General features: G+C 54.4%; 1 protein-coding gene across 5 annotated transcripts in view; it reads left to right on the forward strand.

Annotated features, from left to right (window-relative positions):
* The first annotated feature begins 205 nt into the window (after positions 1-205).
* Positions 206-19424, forward strand: part of SLC27A1 (solute carrier family 27 member 1) — a 37465-nt gene continuing 18246 nt past the window's right edge. Inside the window, exons 1-5 of one of the 5 annotated variants that reach the window (XM_016935448.4) lie at positions 206-460; positions 1988-2155; positions 17994-18388; positions 18605-18766; positions 18888-18957. In XM_016935448.4, the coding sequence (XP_016790937.1) occupies positions 1989-2155; positions 17994-18388; positions 18605-18766; positions 18888-18957 (794 nt within the window). In that variant the 5' untranslated portion in view covers positions 206-460; position 1988. Of the gene's footprint in view, positions 461-1373; positions 1636-1842; positions 2156-17993; positions 18389-18604; positions 18767-18887; positions 18958-19424 lie in introns of those variants that run through there. The other 4 variants (XM_063800594.1, XM_016935450.4, XM_016935449.4 and 1 more) reach the window with 4 other exon arrangements.

Here is a 19424-nt window from a genome sequence, read left to right on the forward strand (position 1 = left end):
GAGTGCAACTGCAGTTACTGGTCATTGCTGACTCTTTCAGGCCCAGAAAGCAGCAGGCCAGTGGCTGGCTCTGGGCCTGTCCTCCGGATCTTCCTCGTGATCCCTCATTCCAGCCACCCTGCTGCCTGCAGGGACCAATGGCAGCGTAGGGGGTGAGTGCCTGCCCAGCCCTGTCCTCCAAATGCATTGGAATCAGGCCCGGGCCGCCTCCTAAGGAGAACGCTGGAAAGGTCGGCCAAGGAGAGCAGAAAACAAGCAGTGGTGGAGTCGGCAGTGGGGCAGAGGAGGGGGAGCTGGAAGGGAAGGACCCCAAAGCAGAAGCCCGCACAGTAGGCACAGCGCACCCAAGAAGGGTCCAGGAGTCTGCAGAAACAGAAAGGTCCCCAGCCTCAGCCTCCTAGTCCCTGCCTGCCTCCTGCCTGAGCTTCTGGGAGACTGAAGGCACGGCTTGCAGCTTCAGGTCAGCCAGAGAACGGGGTTGTGCGTGCCCCCAGGCCAGCGCTGGCAGCGCCTGGGGGGAGCATCTAGGACCCCGGGGTGCAAGTAAAGGGCCTGTAGGTGCTTCTAGGAAGGATGGGGACCTGGCGTGTGGATTTTGTCCTCCCTGGGATCCTGGGGTGTGACGTTGAGACTTAACCGACAAGGCTTCGGGACATGGATTAAGAATTAGCTGTGTCCTTGAATTACACGTGTTAAGACCGCGGCGGTGTTTACAGTTAGCGACTTCTGAGGCCCCAATGGTGTGAGTTGAGCACTCCCCCGGGCCCTGGAATGTGTTTTTAAGACCGAAAGAGGCTTTGGGGCTTGGATTTAGGACAAGCTGGGGCAAGAATACAGCCCGCGCGGGCCGTGGGTGTGGACTGGGATTTTTTTGGTCCCCCGGGGTAGAGATCCTGCACGCCAACTAGGGCTCGGGTCCTGATATCTTGCGAGCCACGCCCCACGGCTGCAGGACACGTGTGTTTCCTAAAAGGAGGGGGGCGGGGCAAGTCTTGGTTGTCATGGAGACAGGACGACCCTGGCGGGCCGTTCTAGCACCCATGTCTCTTTGGCCGTCGCCTCTCCGGTCCGGTTGCCTCTCTATGGTCGTGGCTTCTGGAAGACGGCCGGCCTCGGCTCTGCGGGCTGAGGGGCTTCGAAGTAGACAGGAGGGAAGAGGGGCGGGGCCTAGGTCCTAGGGGGACCGGAGTGAAACCCAGGAGGTGGCGACCGAGCCAAAGCCTGAGGGCGGGGCCAGTGGCCAGGATAGAACCTGAGCCTGGGAACTTGGGCTAGGCCCGGAACTGGGGTGGGGCTTGAACGGATTGGGGAGGGGTCTAGTTTCGGGAGGGTGGGGCGTGTGCTTGTTGCGGGGGGGGGGGAGGCATATGTCTAACCTAGGGGGTGGGGCCTGGCTGAGAGGGGCGGGACTCGGGGAGAGGGCTTGTGCCTGTGGGCTGGGGCTAGAAGCATAACCTAAGGGCGGGGCCCAGTGAGTGGTGAAAAGGCCACGGGGTAGAGGCAGGACCAGGAGGAAAGGGGACAGGACGTGAAAGGTAATTCGGGGATCGAGGATAGAGGCTAGATGAAGGCATGTGGCGAGGCCTGACAGTGACCGACAAGGTGGACATGCTGGCTCTGGAGGCGGGGACTGTTGTAAGATTGGCAGGGAAGGATGGGCTCAAAAATATGGAATAGAGCGGACCCAGGGTCCGGGGGCGGAGCCTGGCCAGGACCTGGCCAATCCCAGGCCTGGGGCCCTGGTCTGGTTCCTAGTTAGCGGGCGGGTGTAAAAGCCTGGAAAGGGGCGACGCCTGGCCTGAGGAGTTGACCAATCCCAGGCCTGGGGGCGGTGTCTGACTCGGAGCGCGTTCCCGGACTCGCGGGGGGCGCAGAGCCGAGGCCTGGGGGCGCGGCTCGCTGTAGAGGCGGGGGCGGTCGTGGGGCGGAGCGGGTCGTGGGGCGGGGCTGGAGCGGCCCGCGGCTTCAGCTCTCTCTGCTTCCCCAGGATGCGGGCTCCGAGTGCGGGCGCGGCCTCGGTGGTCTCGCTGGCGCTGTTGTGGCTGCTGGGGCTGCCGTGGACCTGGAGCGCGGCAGCGGCGCTCGGCGTGTACGTGGGCAGCGGCGGCTGGCGCTTCCTGCGCATCGTCTGCAAGACCGCGAGGCGAGACCTCTTGTGAGTGTTGCCGGGATCCGTCCAGGGCCGGGGGCGGGGCTGAGGGCTCTGGGGGCGCACGGTGCAGGGCTGGGTTGCGGGGACGGCTTGGAGGGTCCGGAGAGCTGAGGGTGCTTTGTAGGTTGGGGGCGGGGCTGGGCCGAGGGCTGGGCGGGGGCGGGGCCTGAGAGGGTAACCAGTTGGGGGGCTCTGAGGGGGCTACAGGGGACACTTTAAGGATTTCTCGAGGAAGATGAGTAGCCTCTAAGGTGCTTCGGGCGTTGCAGGCTGCTTAGGAGATGATCTCAGGGGATTTGGGGGGCAATTTGGGGGTCTTTGGGCAGCTGGTGGAAATTCCAGGGAGCTGGGGCTGACTGGAAATCCGTGGCGGTGTGGGGGTCTTTTTGGAGCCGTGATAACTGTGAGAGACTTCAGGAGGCTCTCCAGTAGGTCACCGGGGCTCACAGGGACGACCCAATAGATAGTCTCTGGGGGGTTGCCAAGACACTTTGGGTCTATCTAGGGCTTTCTCTGAGGGATGAGCGAGCTGCTCTATAAAGGACTTGCCGGGTTTCTGAAGGTGTGAGTTTCCTCGGGATCGTTTACAGCTGGGGCACTGTTTGAGATTTTGGGGTCTGTGTGGGACTTTGGGTTTGGGAGTTGTTCGGAGTGTGTCGGGAGGCTGCTGTGTATTCCAGGACTTGTTTGGGGGGTCTCTTCTGGAGACTGGGACACTGGATTCATGCTAGGGGGGCAGATTCTGGTGTCCTGTGCAAGGATCCTTGGAGGGTTTTTGCGGTGTCTCTGAGGGGCTTGCTCAAACGAGCCGTTGGGGGTCCTTCTGGGATGAAACAGGCATTGCTGGGGGTTTCTATCAGAGCAGACTTCAGGAACAGCACCACGTGGGAGCAGGTGAGCGCCGGCTAGCGGGGCAGGGCTCAACACCTTCACAGCTCCTTGTAAGATGGAGTAGCAAGAGGGACTGAACCCATTGTAAGGAGGGCACAGAGGGTGTGGAGATGGGAAGAATCCCACCGTAAGTTGACTGGTTCTGAACTTTCTAAAATTCACCCCTTCTGCATGCCATGGCCCCCTGCCCCCGGCCCCTTGGTTGTTCTGATGTGGAAATCTGACTGTGCCCTCTGCTCAGACACCTTCCACGGCCAGCCCATCCTTGGCAGAAGGAAGACTCAGCCCCTAGCTGGGCACTCAAGGTCCTACCATCTGTTCCCTGCCCACCTGCCACTCCCCCCATCCATATGTTCACCTGGTCTTCAGAAAGACTTGCAGTGTCAAGCTCAAGCTGCCCAGAACATACTGGACCCCTTTTAGCCAGGGCAGGCTCTCCCTCTGGGAACCTTTGCTGAATTTTCCTGCTCAGCACCCTCCCATAGCTCCTTGTTGCCCTTAGAATTGAGGCCATACTGGCCGGGAGCGGTGGCTCACGCCTGTAATCCCAGCACTTTGGGAGGCCGAGGCAGGCAGATCACGAGGTCAGGAGATCAAAACCATCCTGGCTAACACGGTGAAACCCCGTTTCTAATAAAAATACAAAAAAATTAGCCAGGCGTGGTGGTGGGCGCCTGTAGTCCCAGCTACTCGGGAGGCTGAGGCAGGAGAATGGTGTGAACCCCGGAGGCGGAGCTTGCAGTGAGCGGAGATCGTGCCACTGCAGTCCAGCTTGGGCGACAGAGTGAGACTCCATCTCAAAAAAAAAAAAATAGAATTAGAATTGAGGCCATACTCCTGAGCATTGCGCACGAGGTCCCTGACCATGTCCCAGCCTCCGCTTCCTTCCCTCTTGTCACCTAGCTGCACTTACCTCTTGTCTATTGCTCATTTGTTTGTTTGTTTGAGGCAGAGTCTCACTCCGTCGCCCAGGCTGGAGTGCAGTGGTGCGATCTTGGCTCACTGCAACCTCCGCCTCCCAGGTTCAAGTGATTCTCCTGCGTCAGCCTCCCAAGTAGCTGGGACTACAGGCACGTGCCACCATGCCCAGCTAATTTTTGTAATTTTAGTAGAGATGGGGTTTCACCGTGTTAACCAGGCTGGTCTCAAACTCCTGACATCACGTAGTCCGCGTGCCTTGGCCTCCTAAAGTGCTGGGATTACAGGCATGAGCCACCATGCCTGGCCCCCTTTTTTTTGAGACAGGGTGTCCCCTCTGTTGCCCAGGGTGGACCAGCCTCCATCTCCTGGGCTCAAGCAATCCTCCCACCTCAGCCTCCTGACTAGCTGGGACTACAAGCGCCTGCCACCGCTCCTGGATAGTTAATAGAATGTTTTTTATAGAGATGGGGTCTCGCTATATTGCCCAGTCTGATCTGGAACTCCTGGCTTTAAGCGATCCTGCTACCTCAGCCTCCCAAGTGGCTGGGATGACAGGTGCACACCACCACACCTGGCTAATTTTTGTATTTTTTGTAGAGACGTGGTTCTGCCATGTTGCCCAGGCTAGTCTCGAACTCCTGGCCTCAAGCGATCACCCAATTTGAGCCTCCCAAAGTGCTGGGATTACCGCGCCCAGCGTGAACTGCTTTGAACCATATTGTCTACTTGAGGACTTTCAGACAGCCAGATGGTGCAGTTGCAGTTGCAAACTCATGTGAGGTTATGAGTCATCGATCGAGATTTCACCCCTTCCTCCTAACAGCAAGGTCTGAGATACCAAATTTCCTTTTAGCTCCTGGGATGTGTATGTTAAGGAAAGATCTTATTTTGATTTCCAATTCACCTTTATGTTGAATGGGCATGCTTTGAGGTCTTATCAGACTCAAACCTGCTTGTCTGACACCTAAGCTGTCCCCCTCCTGGGGCTACAATGACATTTTGGCCTCTGGTTGGTCCTTATTTTCTGATCACCTTGTTGCTACATTAATAAAAAATTAACTCGGCCGGGCGCGGTGGCTCACACCTGTAATCCCAGCACTTTGGGAGGCCAAAGCGGGTGGATCACCTGAGGTCAGGAGTTTGAGACCAGCCTGGCCAACGTGGCGAAACCTCGTCTCTACTAAAAATACAAAAATTAGCTGGGCGTGGTGGTGCACGCCTGTAATCTCAGCTACTTGGGAGTCTGAGGCAAGAGAATCACTTGAACCTGGGAGGCGGAGGTTGCAGTAAGCCAAGATCGTGCCATTGCACTCCAGACTGGGCAACAAGAGCGAAACTCCATCTCAAAAAACAAAACAAAACAAAACAAAGATTTAACTCATTTAACCCAGCATTTTTAGTTGTTTTCTTTTCTTTCTTTGCTTTGGGATTAGAAGTTTCTTGTTTTTTTGATAAAGTCTCACTCTGTCACCCAGCCTGGAGTGCAGTGGTGTGATCATAGCTCACTGTAGCCTCAACTTCCTGGGCTCAAATGATCCTCCCACCACAGCCTCCCAAGTAGCTGGGACTACAGATGCATGCCACAACAGCCAGCAGATTTTGTTTATTTTTTATAGAGGAGAGGTCTCACTATGTTGTCCAGGCTGGTCTTGAACTCCTGAGGTCAAGAGATCCTCCTGCCTCAGCCTCCCAAAGTGCTAGGATTGTAGGTGTGAACCACCACATCTGGCCTGTTTTCTTGCCTTTTAATCTTGGGCCTCTTTCTAGACTGTTGTCCCTATAGGGGCACAGAAGGAGACTGTGTCAGTCTTGGCGCCACTGTGGCCCTGTGCCCCACTCAGGATTGGCGCACAGCGGTAGCGCAGGACATGTTTGTTAGACGGAAGGCCATCCCTTCCTTCTTGGGTTCACCCAGGCCCATCTCTCCCTCCTCTCCAGCTCTGCTCCCATGGGCCCTGTGGGTGTCCATGCCTGGTTCTAAGTTCCTGAGATGGCTTGACATACTTGCCTGTGGGTGGCAGCTTTGAAGATGGCCCCAGGGATCCCTGTCTCCTGTTCTTCCCACTTGTATAGTCCCCTCCCTTTGAGTGTGGGCTGGACCTAGTGACCCCCTTCTTTTTTTTTTTTTTTTTTTGAGATGGGAGTTTTGCTTTGTCACCCAGGCTGGAGTGCAATGGCGCGATCTCGGCTCACCGCAACCTCCGCCTCCCAGGTTCAAGTTATTATCCTGCCTTAGCCTCCTGAGTAGCTGGGATTACAAGCATGCATCACCACGCCCAGTTAATTTTGTATTTTTAGTAGAGATGGGGTTTCTCCATGTTGGCCAGGCTGGTCTTGAACTCCCAACCTCAGGTGATCCGCCTGCCTGGGCCTCCCAAAGTGCTGGGATTACAGGTGTGAGCCACCGCGCCCTGTTTTTTTTTTGAGACGGAGTCTTGCTCTGCCACCCAGGCTGGAGTGCAGTGGTGTGACTCCACTGCAACCTCCAGCTCCCAGGTTCAAGCAATTCTCCTGTCTCAGCCTCCCGAGTAGCTGGGATTACAGGTGCCTGCCACCACACCTGGATAATTTTTGTATTTTTAGTTGAGAGGGGGTTTCACCACGTTGGCCAGGCTGGTCTCAAGGTCCTAGCCTCAGGTCATCCGCCTGCCTTGGCCTCCCAAAATGCTGGTATTACAGGCTGAACCACTGCGCCCAGCCCTAGTGACTCCCTTCTAATGAGTAAAATACATCAGAATTGATGGAGGCTGGGTGCAGAGGCTTGTGCATATAATTCCAGCACTTTGGGAGCCCAAGATGGGAGGATTGCCTGAGGCCAGGAGTTCAAGACCAGCCTGGGCAACATGATGAGACTCCATCTCTACACACAAAAAATTAACTGGGGGAGTGGGGCTCTCCTGTGGTCTCAGCTACTCAGGAGGCTGAGGTGGGAGGATTGCTTGAGTCCAGGAGGTCAAGGCTGCAGTGAGCCATGATTGCCCCACTGCACTCCAGCCTGGGTGAGGGAGCAAGACTCTGTCTTGAAAAATGAAGGGGTGCTGACAAATCCCATTTAACACGTGAGAGAACAAAGGCACAGAGAGGGGAGGTTATTTGCCCAGAAACACACAGCCGGGGAGGCACAGGACTCCAGAGCATGTGCTCTTAGCCACTGTGCCGCACTGGAGTGGTGGGGGTGCTAAATTTAGACCTTGGCTTCAGAAAATATTTCAGCACCCTGCCCTGACTCTCCTAACATGCCCTGTACTTCCTGCGTGAAATCTGATCGTATTCATCCTTGTTGATTTCTTCCGCCCAAGAGTCCTGGGCCCAGAGCTGGACAGTGGGCTCATTGTCCCCAGGCTGGGGGTGGCTTGAGCAGCTGCCAGGCAGGGCTGCCTAGGCATGTGGCTGGAACCAAGTACAGGAATCCACTGCCTGCTGGTGTGGGCGTCCTTGAGAGAGAACGAGTGAGACCAAGAGACCGGGAGGCTGGGGGTGAATCCTCGTGTTCCCACATCTAGCTCTGGTGTTTAGCCCGACAGTGACCAACTGTGGCCTCAGTTCCTGTTTCTTGTTGTTGTGTTGCCTCTGGACGGGCACCCTACTGGCAGGGGCTGTTTCCTGTGGTTACTCCCTCAATAACAGCCCTCTCCCCATGGATGTAACATTTGTACCCCATCATGGAGTTCTTGGGGTGCCCCGTCAAATTCACCCACAGGAAGCCCTTAGAGCAGAATTGGGTGTATAATAGGTGCTCCAGGCTGGGCATGGTGGCTCATGCCTGTAATCCCAGCACTTTGGGAGGCCAAGGCGGGCTGATCACCTGAGGTCAGGAGTTCGAGACCAGCCTGGCCAACGTGGCGAAACCCTGTCTCTACTAAAAATACAAAAAAATTAGCTGGGCGTGGTAGCGGGCACCTGTAATCCCAGCTACTCGGGACGCTGAGGCAGGAGAATCGTTTGAACCTGGGAGGCAGAGGTTGCAGTGAGCTGAGGTGGCACCACTGCACTCCAGCCTGGATGACAGAGTGAGACTCTGTCTCAAAAAAAAAAAAAAAAAAAAAAAGGAAAAAAAAAGACGCAGACATTGGGCACCTGCTGTGTGCCTCATGGGCACTTGGTCTGCCACTGGCTATGTCGCCAGCACTTGATAAATGCTTTGTAATAAGTCTGCCAGGGATTAGAGGGACCCTGTGAGGAGGCTTTGTTTCTGGGTTGTTCTGTCCTCAAATTGCTCTGTGACCTTGGGCGTGTCCATTCCCCACTCCGAGCCCCCAGTTCATTCATTATTTGACAAATGGGGATCTGAGGGACCTATTTTGGAGGGTGGATATAAGGTTAGCACAGGGCATGGCAGATAGTAGGTGCTTAATAAACACTGAGAATGATCATCTTTTTTTTTTTTTTTTTTTTTTTTTTTGAGACATGGTCTCACACTGTCACCCAGGCTGGAGTGCAGTGGTGCAATCTTGGCTCACTGCAACCTTCACCTCCCGGGTTCAAACAATTCTTATGGCTCAGCCTCCCAAGTAGCTGGGACTATAGGTGCCCACCACCACGCCTGGCTAATTTTTGTATTTTTAGTAGAGACGGGGTTTTGCCATGTTGGCCAGGCTGGTCTCGAACTCCTGGCCTCAAGTGATCCACCCACCTTGGCCTACCAAAGTGCTGGGATTACAAGTGTGAGCTACTATGTCTAGCCGAGAATGATTATCTTGGCTGCTCTGTTTACTGGTTGAATGGATGAGCAGCGCTTTTTTTTTTTTTTTGAGACCGAATCTTGCTTGATTGCCCAGGCTGGAGTGCAGTGGTGCGATCTCAGCTCACTGCAACCTCCACCTCATGGGTTCATTCTCCTGCCTCAGCCTCCTGAGTAGCTGGGATTACAGGTGTGCACCACCATGCCTGGCTACTTTTTTTGTATTTGTAGTAGAGACAGGGTTTCATCATATTGACCAGGGTGGTCTCAAACTCCTGACCTCAGGTGATCCACCCACTTTGGCCTCCCAAAGAGCTGGGATTACAGGCATGACCCACCGTGCCTGGCTCTCTTTCTTTTTTTTTTTTTTTTTGAGACGGGGTCTCGCTCTCGTTGCCCAGGCTGGAGTGCAGTGGTGCAATCTTGGCTCACTGCAACCTCCACCTCCTGAGTTCAAGCAAGTCTCCTGCCTCAGCCTCCCGAGTAGCTGGGATTACAGGCGCCCGCCACCACGCCCGGCTAATTTTTTGTATTTTTAGTAGAGACGGGGTTTCACCATGTTGGGCAGGCTGGTCTTGAACTCCTGCCCTCAGGTGATCCGCCCACCTCAGCCTCCCAAAGTGCTGGGATTACAGGTGTGAGCCACCGCGCCTGCCCCCCACCTTTTTAAAAAATAAATTTAAAAAATTATTTTAACATAGAGATGAGGTCTCACTATATTGCCCAGGCTGGTCTCGAACTCCTGGCCTCAAATAATCCTCCCGTCTCGGCCTCCCAAAGTGCTGGAATTACAGGAGTGAGCCCCTACACCCGGCCCTGAAGTGTTGACATTGAACTCAACTAGCAGCACTGAAACCCATGCCTGAAGAAAGCTGCTGTAACACACGCATTTTCTCCATGACGCACATCACACCAGACAAGCACCTCAGCCCTGTGCTTGGGGGTCATTTTCAACAGCGAAGTCACCAGCAAAAATCACAAAAATGCAGCTGGGCATGGTGGCTCATGCCTGTAATCCCAGCACTTTGGGAGGCTGAGGCAGGCGGATCACCTGAGGTCAGGAGTTTGAGACCAGCCTGGCCAACACAATGAAACCCCATCTCTACTAAAAATACAAAAATTAGCCAGGCGTGGTGGCAGGCGCCTGTGGTCCCAGCTACTCAGGAGGCTGAGGCAGGAAAATCGCTTGAACCTGGGAGGCAGAGTCTGCAGTGAGCCAAGATTGTGCCATTGCACTCCAGCCTGGGCAACAGAGCAAGACTCCGTCTCAAAAAAAAAAAAAAAGGCACAAAAATGCAAAAAACATGGCACTAAATAGACTGTGAAAAGGGTGCTTGTTTACAATGTGAGAGCTGAATTAAGGAGGCAGAGTAGGCCAGATGCGGTGGCTCACGCCTGTAATCCCAGCACTTTGGGAGGCTGAGGTGGGAGGATGGCTTGAGCCCAGGAGTTTGAGACCAGCCTGGGCAACATGGCGAAACCCCATCTCTACAAAAATACAAAAATTAGCCAGGTGCGGTGGTGTACGCCTGTAGTCCCAGCTACTCAGGGGGCTGAGATGGGAGGATTGCTTGAGCCCAGGAGGCAGAGGTTGCAGTGAGCGGAAGTTGCAGTGAGCTGAGATTGTGCCACTGCACTCCACCCTGGGCAACTGAGTGAGACCCTGTCTCAAAAAAAAGAAGGCAGAATGTTGTCTTGATGACTTCAGATGGGAACATGCATGTTGGCAATTCTGATTTTTCACCTCTCCACATGTGTTTGAGAATGGCGGTGAATGGCAGCTACTCAGGAGGCTGAGGCAGGAGGATCACTTGAGCCCTGGAGTTCGAGGCCGCAATGAGTTATAATGGTGCCACTGCACTCCAGCCTAGGCAACAGAGTGAGACCCTGTCTCTAAACAATAAAAAATTTTAAAAATTATCAGCTGGGAACAGTACTCACGCCTGGAATCCTAGTACTTTGGGAGGCCGAGGCAGGCGGATCACCTGAGGCCAGAAGTTCAAGACCAGCCTGGCCAACAAAATGAGATCCCTTCTCTAGAAAAAAACAAAACAAAACAAAACAAAACAAACCCACAAAAATCCCTTTACTGGCAATTTTGGAGATGCAGGGAGGCACAAAGGCCTGTCAGTGTCCTTGTACTGGATTTGCTGTCTTTGTCATGAAATCACTGAATTTTCCCACTTGGTCTGAGCCCTGTTAGTCATCAGCCTGCAGCGGGAGGCCCCATTCTTGTGCAGGCTGCCCAGTTTTCTGTTGTAAAGACAATCCATTGTATAGGTCATCCCTCCCCTGCTGTAGGGTGTTTGGTGTTTTTCTGATCTTCTGCACTTTGGAAGCTACAATGAATAGCACTGTTATTTCCCATATGCGAATTTAATATGCCAAACTTTTTATTTTTAAAATTTTTGAGACATACTTCATATTCTATTGTCGTTTCTTTCTCTCTCTCTCTCAATTTTTTTAAGATGAGTCTTGCTCTGTGGCTCAGCTGGAGTGCAGTGGTGCAATCTAGGCTCGCTGCAACCTCTGCCTCCCACATTCAAGTGATTCTTGTGCCTCACGCTTTTGAGTAGCCGGGATTACAGGCACCCACCACCACGCACGGCTAATTTTTGTATCTTTAGTAGAGACGGAGTTTCGCCATGTTGGCCAGGCTGGTCTCAAGCTCCTGGCCTCAAGTGATCTGCCCACCTTGGCCTCACAAAGTGCTGGGATTATAGGCGTGAGCCCCTGTGCCCAGCCTGGTCTGCTCTTTGGAAGCTACAATGAACAGCACTGTCATTTCCCCCATTCGACTTTAAGATGCCAAATTTTTTATTTTTCGATATAAAAAAATTTTTTTTTGAGACAGAGTCTCACTCTGTCACCCAGGCTGGAGTGCAGTGGCATGATCTCAGCTCACTGCAACCTCCACCTCCCAGGTTCCAGTGATTCTCCTGCCACAGCCTCCCAAGTAGCTGGGACTGCAGGAATGTGCCACCACATCTGGCTAATTTTTGTATTTTTAGTAGAGGCGGGGTTTCACCATGTTGGCTGGGCTGGTCTCGAACTCCTGACCTCAAGTGATCTGCTCACCTCGGTCTCCCAAAGTGCACAGATTACAGACATGAGCCACTACACCTGGCCTATTTTTTAAAAATTTTTGAGACATATATTTCTATTGTCATTTCTTTCTCTCTTTTTTTTTTGATGAAGAAGTTTTACTCTGTCACCCAGGCTCAATTGCAGTGGCGTTATCATGGCTCACTGCAACCCTGACCTCCTAGGCCCAAGCGATCCTCCTGTCTCATCCTCCTGAGTAGCTGGGACTATACATGCCACCATGGCCAGCTAATTTTTTTCTTTTTTGCAGAGATGAGGTCTCAGTTTGTTGCCCAGGCTGGTTTCAAACTCCTGAGCTCAAGTGATCCTCCCACCTTGACCTTTCAAAGTCCTAGGATTATAGGCGTGAGCCACCGTGTCCACCCAATTTTTAAAAAAATTTTAATTTTAGGCTGCAGGTTGCACGTGCTGGTTTGTTGCATTGGTATATTGTATGATGCTGAGGTTTGGGCTTGTAATCATCCCGTTGTCCAGGTAGTGAACAGGATAGAATATCCAATAGGTTATTTTCAGCTGCCCCTTATGGAGTTCCCAGTGTCTGTTGTTCCCATCTTTGCGTCCGTGCGTACTCAATGTTTAGCTCCCACTTTTAACGAAAACGTGGTATTTGGATTTCTTTTTTTTTTTTGAGATGGAGTTTTGCTCTTGTTGCCCAGCCTGGAGTGCAATGATGCGATCTCGGCTCACCGCAACCTCCACCTCCCGGGTTCAAGCAATTCTCCTGCTTCAGCCTCCCAAGGAGTTGGGATTACAGGCACGTGCCACCATGCCTGGCCAATTTTCTAATTTTAGTTGAGACAGGGTTTCTCCATGTTGGCCAGGCTGGTCTCGAACTCCCAACCTCAGGTGATCCATCCACCTCAGCCTCCCAAAGTGCTGGGATTATAGGCGTGAGCCACTGGGCCCGGCGGTGTTTGGATTTCTGTTTTTGCCTTAATTTGCTCAGGGTCATGGCCTCCAGCTGCATCCACGTTGCTCCAAAGCACATGGTTTCGTTCCTTTTTTTTTTTTTTTTTTTTTGAGACAGAGTCTCAGTCTGTCACCCAGGCTGGAGTGCAGTGACGCAATCTCGGCTCACTGCAACCTCTGCCTCCTGGGTCCAAGCGATTCTCCTGCCTCAGCCTCCTGAGTAGCTGGGATTATAGGCTCATGCCACCACACCCGGCCTCCATTTACATTTTTAAAAAATGATTTTAAAAAATTTCTGAGATAGGGTCTCACTCCCATAACCTAGGCTGGAGTGCAGTGACACAATCTCGGTTCACTGCAGCCTTGACTTCCTGGGCTCAAGCGATCCTCCTGCTTCAGCCTTCTGAGTAGTTGGGACTACAGGCTTGCGCCACTACCCCGGCTAATTTCTGTATTTTTAGTAGAGCTGGGGTTTCACCTTGTTGCCCAGGCTGGTCTCGAACTGCTGGGCTCAAGCAATCCTCCCACCTCAGCCTTCCTTCCAAAGTGCTAGGATTACAGGCATGAGCCAGCATGCCTGCACGGCTGATTGACATTTTTTGAAGTTCTCTCCTTAAGGAGGGAACTCTCCAGTTGGAGATGTTAATTTATCAGCAGCCCATGAGCCACCCAGAGAGCAGCAGGACACGTCCCTGCAGGGAGACCTGGTGGGCCAGAACCTGCCCAGGGCCCCTTAGATCGGGCTGGGGCCACGGGTGGCTGCTCTCTCCCTAGGCCTGCAGGATTGGAACCTGATCTGAGAGTCCCAGATGCCTCTCTTCCTTCGAGATTATTTGTAGCAAGCTCTCTGTGCTCCAGGAGAGCTGGGTCTTGGGCAGTCTCCTCCCCTGCTGCCTCTCTGGTACTAGAATGTAACAGATGCATGCCCTGTCTACCCAGTATAGGGAGGGACAGACCAAGGACAAGGTGGTAAATGAGTACATTGCACGTGGCATTTAAAGATTAGAAGTGCCCGCCGGGCACGGTGGCTAACGCCTGTAATCCCAGCACTTTGCGGGGGCGAGGCAGGCGGATCACCTGAGGTCAGGAGCTTGAGACCAGCCTGGCCAACATGACGAAACTCCGTCTCTACTAAAAATACAAAAATGGCCAGGTGTGGTGGCTCATGCCTGTAATCCCACCACTTTGGGAGGCCGAGGCGGGTGGATCACGAGGTCAAGAAATGGAGACCATTCTGGCTAACATGGTGAAACCCCGTCTCTACTAAAAATACAAAAATTAGCTGGGCGTGGTAGCATGTGCCTGTAGTCCCAGCTACTTGGGAGGCTGAGGCAGGAGAAGTGCTGGAACCCAGGAGGCAAATGTTTCAGTGAGCCGAGATAGCACCACTGCACTCTGGCCTGGGCGACAGAGCAAGACTCTGTCTCAAAAAAAAAAAAAAAAAAAAAAAACACGGGGAGAGAATGGAGCGGGAGGAGGGTCTGTATCACCACAGGGTCTTGGCTAGTGTGGGCCTGGCACTCAGTAGGTGCTCACCATTTCAAGAATCAGAGTTCATGCTTCTGCAACTGGCTGCTAGGGAGGGCAGATGCCCTAGGTACTGGACCCAGGGGCATGAAATGAACATTGGTCCACCCTCTATTGACTGAGCACATACTCCAGCAGATGCACAGATGCTAGAGATGCACAGATGCACAGATCTCCTGCGTGCTCACAATGCCAATGAATGATGGAGGGAATGAATGAATGAGGGAATGAGTGAAGGAGGGAATGAATGAATGAGGGAATGAGTGAAGGAGGGAATGAATGAATGAGGGAACGAGTGAAGGAGGGAATGAATGAGGGAAGGAGGGAATGAATGAATGAGGGAATGAGGGAATGAATGAACAAAGGAGGGAATGAATGAGTGAAATGAGTGAATGAATGAGGGAGAAATAGACCCATGACCTGGTGGCTCTGCACAAGGCTTTGATGGGGAGAGTGAAGGTGACAGGGAGGGCTCCCAGGTTAGAACAGAGAGCTCCCTGACACCAGCCAGTGCCCCACTGTCCAAGTGCGGCCCCATTTCGAGGGAGCTGTGATTGGGGAGCAGTAAGCATGGTGCATGGGCCATGTGGTGCCTGGAAGGTTTCCTGAGGGAGGCAATGAGGCTGCTGGGGGGAGCTCTGTGAGTGGGTGTGTGTGGGGGCTGTGCTCAGCTCAGTGAGCTTGTGGGTCATGGTGGGTAGGGAAGTATTGTCACTAGGAGTTCAGCAGCCTGCTCATATCCCAAAAGTAGCCAGAGGGGCCTTCTAGGGGCTTCCAGGGTAAGTGGTTTGACCCATGCAGGAAGTCTCATGAAAACCCTGGACCTTTGTTTTTAGAAATTGCGGATGCTCTCCCCCAACAGACCCTGGCACCCTCCTATCTCCATGGCTTTCATTGTGAACCCCTGCTGGGGCCCATGAGCCTCATGGAGCCGGCCCCTGCCCACCTCAGACTTCATTCCCATTTCATGTCGCTTTCCCCTAATTCCCCCCACACTGACCTCCACGCTGGTCCTCAACTGTGCCGCATTCCCAGGCCTGTTCCCACCCCAGGGCCTTTGCACTGGCTGCGTTCTGGATGTACCCACAGCGACTCCCTTTTGCCTCACCAGGTCCTGCTCAGATGCCGCCTGCCTCTCTCAAGGGCCTCCCCTGCCTCTGCCCTTGGTCTGTGTGACTGACCACATCACCCCTTGCAGTCTTGTCACCATCCAGCACGGCCTGGTATTCAGTCATATACATGGAAGGGGTCTCTCTCCCCAGAGGACTGTGAACCCCAGAGGGTGGGGCCTGGTGGTCTGGATGCTCTGTCCCCAGAGCTGAGAACAGTGCCTAAAGCACAACAGACACTGGTATGCACCAGCTGCCTGAATGAATGAAGGAAGGAGGGAATGAATGAATGAAAGAGGGAGTAAATGATAAATGGAGGGAAAGAATAAAGGAGGGAATGAGTGATGGAATAAATGCGTGAAAGAGGTAATAAATGAACAAAGGAGGGAATGAAAGAGTGAAGGAGATAATAAATAAGGATGGAATGAGACCAGATGCGGTGGCCCACGCCTGTAATCCCAGCACATTGGGAGGCCAAGGGAGGACCACCTGAGTCCAGTAGTTCGAGACCAGCCTGGCCAACATGGTGAAACCCTGTCTCTACAAAAAATACAAAAATTTTGCTGGCCCTGGTGACGTGCACCTGTAGTCTCAGCTACTAGGGAGGCTGAGGTGGGAGGATTGCTTGAGCCTGGGAGGTCTGCAGTGAGCCATGATCATGGACTCTAGTCTGGGCGACAGAGTGAGACCCTGTCTCAAAAAAAAAGTACTGAATGAGTGAAGGGGGGAAAGAATGAATGACGGAGGGAGGGAAAGAGTGAGTGAAGTAGGGAATGAGTGAATGAAGATGGAATGAATGATGAAGGAGGGAATGAATGAAGGAGAGAATGAGGGAGGGAATGAAAGAGGGAAAGAACGAAGAAGAGAATGAATGAATGACCGAGAGGATGAATGGATATCGGTGCTGAAGTCCACTGTGAACATTTTGGGGGGTGTGAGCAGCCATTGCAGGGATCTGGGGAGGCCTGGGAAAGGCAGGGGAGATCCAAAGGATGGATTTGGTGATTTTGATGCGGAAGCTGGAGGGAGGCAGTGGCCGGGCCAGGCTGAAACAGGGGCAGGTGGGTGGAGCCCCTGCCCTGTGTTGGTCAGGGCTGGGCAGGGCCAGGTACTATAACAAACACGCCCCACATTCCAGTGGCTTACCCCAGTACAAGGTTATTGGTTCCCAGAGCCAGGGGCGCAGGGTGGTGGGGCAGGGAGCCAGGAAGGAGTGGGGACCACTCATTTCTCCAGCTTCTCAACCAAGAAAATCTGAATTTCCAGCTTCTGTGATCTAAACTTTTCCTTTCCTTTCCATTTCCTTTTCGTTTCCTTTTTTTTTTTTTTTTTTTTTTTGACGGAGTCTTGCTCTTTCGCTCAGGCTGGAGTGAAGTTGCGTGATCTCGGCTCACTGCAACCTCTGCCTGCTGTGTTTAAGCAATTCTCCTGCCTCAGCCTCCGGAGTAGCTGGGATTACAGGCGCCCACCACCACGCCTGGCTAATTTTTGTATTTTTAGTAGAGACGGGGTTTCACCGTGTTAGCCAGGATGGTCTCAATCTGCTGACCTCATGATCCACCCGCCTCGGCCTCCCAAAGTGCTAGGATTACAGGTGTGAGCCACCGCGCCTGGCCTAAAGCATTTCTTGTTTGTTTGTTTGTTTGTTTGTTTTTAAAGTTCATTCTTGGCTGGGCATGGTGGCTCACACCTGTAATCCCAATACTTTGGGAGGCCAGGGCTGGTGGATTACCTGAGGTCAGGAGTTTGAGACCAGCCTGACCAATATGATGAAACCCCATCTCTACTAAAAATGCAAAAATTAGTCGGGTGTGGTGGTGGGCACCTGTAATCCCAGCTACTCCGGAGGCTGAGGCAGGAGAATTGCTTAAACCCAGGAGGCGGAGGGTGAGCCGAGATTGCACCACTGTACTCCGGCCTGGGCGACAGAGTGAGACTCCGTCTCAAAAAAAAACCAAAAAAAACAAAAACAAAAAAACAGTTTATTCTCATTCATCTAACAGCAAGTGGTGGCCCGCCTGCCTCCACACAATCATTCAGGAACCCGGCTCCTTTCACTGGGGGCTCTGCAGTTCCCTGGGGCCTCTGCCCGTTATATCTACTAGCGAGTGGGGAAGGGGAACTTGGAACCCTCCATCTGGGCTTGGCATTGGTCCCTACACCCCCCATCCACTGGCACATCTCCTGGCCCTACCTGGGGCAGGGGCAATCCCTCCCCAGTTGGGGGCACACGTGCTAGATGCTTCAGCCATCTGTCCCTGGTGCCACCCAGTGACCTGGGGGCAGAACAGCTGCCCAGCTCGGGGCTGGACCCTGGGGGTCCTGGTTAGGGTGGTCTGAGCATGAAGAGTCCAGGCTGGAGGTGGTGCGGGATGGTGTCAGGTGCTCCAGACGTCGCAGGGGACAGAAAGGAGGATGGGTTCAGGCCCCAGCTCCCCCAGGGCCACCAAGCCAGCTGGGGTATGGGGGAGGACAGGGTGACTGGTTTATTATGCTTTGAGAATCTACCTTCTTCCTGGCTGGTTGGTAAATGGCCCTTGCCCTTGGTCCACTGAGAGATCCAGCCACCAAAAGTTTCACCATAGACCTCATCAAAGCCCCTGGCTGCCCTGGGGTCCTCCAGCGGGGAGGCTGAGGCTCCCGGAGGCCAGGCGGGGCAGGGCACCAGTGACGCTGTCCCCTCCGTCCTCCCTCCCAGCGGTCTCTCTGTGCTGACCCGCGTGCGCCTGGAGCTGCGGCGGCACCAGCGTGCCGGCCACACCATCCCGCGCATCTTTCAGGCAGTAGTGCAGCGACAGCCCGAGCGCCTGGCGCTGGTGGATGCCGGGACCGGCGAGTGCTGGACCTTCGCGCAGCTGGACGCCTACTCCAATGCGGTAGCCAACCTCTTCCGCCAGCTGGGCTTCGCGCCGGGCGACGTGGTGGCCGTCTTCCTGGAGGGCCGGCCGGAGTTCGTGGGGCTGTGGCTGGGCCTGGCCAAGGCGGGCATGGAGGCCGCGCTGCTCAACGTGAACCTGCGGCGCGAGCCCCTGGCCTTCTGCCTGGGCACCTCGGGCGCTAAGGCCCTGATCTTTGGAGGAGAAATGGTGGCGGGTGAGGCCAGGCGTGGGCATCAGGTGGGCGGGGACCCAGGACTGGCCCCTGGGCGGGCGGGGAGATGCTGCGCCCCAGGCCTCGGAAGGCGGCCGCCCTGGACGTGGGCATGAGGTGCACGGTCTGGGTATGCCCCGGGCAGGGAGTTGGTGCATCCCAGGCCTCGGGAGGGGGCCTGTCCGGCGGTGACCATGACCCATGTGTTGGGGACCACAGCGGTGGCCGAAGTGAGCGGGCATCTGGGGAAAAGTTTGATCAAGTTCTGCTCTGGAGACTTGGGGCCCGAGGTCATCTTGCCGGACACCCACCTCCTGGACCCGCTGCTGAAGGAGGCCTCTACTGCCCCCTTGGCACAGATCCCCAGCAAGGGCATGGACGGTGAGTCAAGGGTGGGACCCCTGCTCTATCTGGTTTCCTACCCGCCCAGGCCCCGCCCCCAACTTCCAGGCCCCACCCCCCAATGCTCAGGCCCCGCCCCTAACACCTGTATCTCCTGCAGATCGTCTTTTCTACATCTACACGTCGGGGACCACCGGGCTGCCCAAGGCTGCCATTGTCGTGCACAGCAGGTGAGGGGCCCACAGGCATAATGCCCTCAGCCGCTGAGAGTGACCCAGGCTATCTTGCCAGCCTGACCTGCCCCTCAGCTCCTGTGGGCATCTGCATGTTACCCTGGGGACAGAGAGGGCAGCTGGTGTTTCCTGAGCACTTGCTCTGTGTCCAGACCAGGGCCAAGCCCTCCACGTGTAAACTCATTGCAACCCTCATAACTGCTTGGGGCTGGACAAAGACATCACACCCATTTTCACACCCATCTTGGGACCCGGTTGCCCTGTGCCCACTACTCTGGGGCCCCTCTCATCCCCCCACCTGTTCACCACATCCATCCCACCAGCAAAACCCGTCCCCTCCATCTGTCTACTTTTTTCCATGCCCCCTATCTGGACCTGTGCCAGCCCCTCCTCAGGCTCCTCCTGCACACCCCACTCTCTCCTCCACCCATGATGGCCCAGCTCCTGTCAGCAGCTACAGGAGG

Source organism: Pan troglodytes, chromosome 20 (genome assembly GCF_028858775.2).
Source record: "Pan troglodytes isolate AG18354 chromosome 20, NHGRI_mPanTro3-v2.0_pri, whole genome shotgun sequence".
Taxonomy (NCBI): domain Eukaryota; kingdom Metazoa; phylum Chordata; class Mammalia; order Primates; family Hominidae; genus Pan; species Pan troglodytes.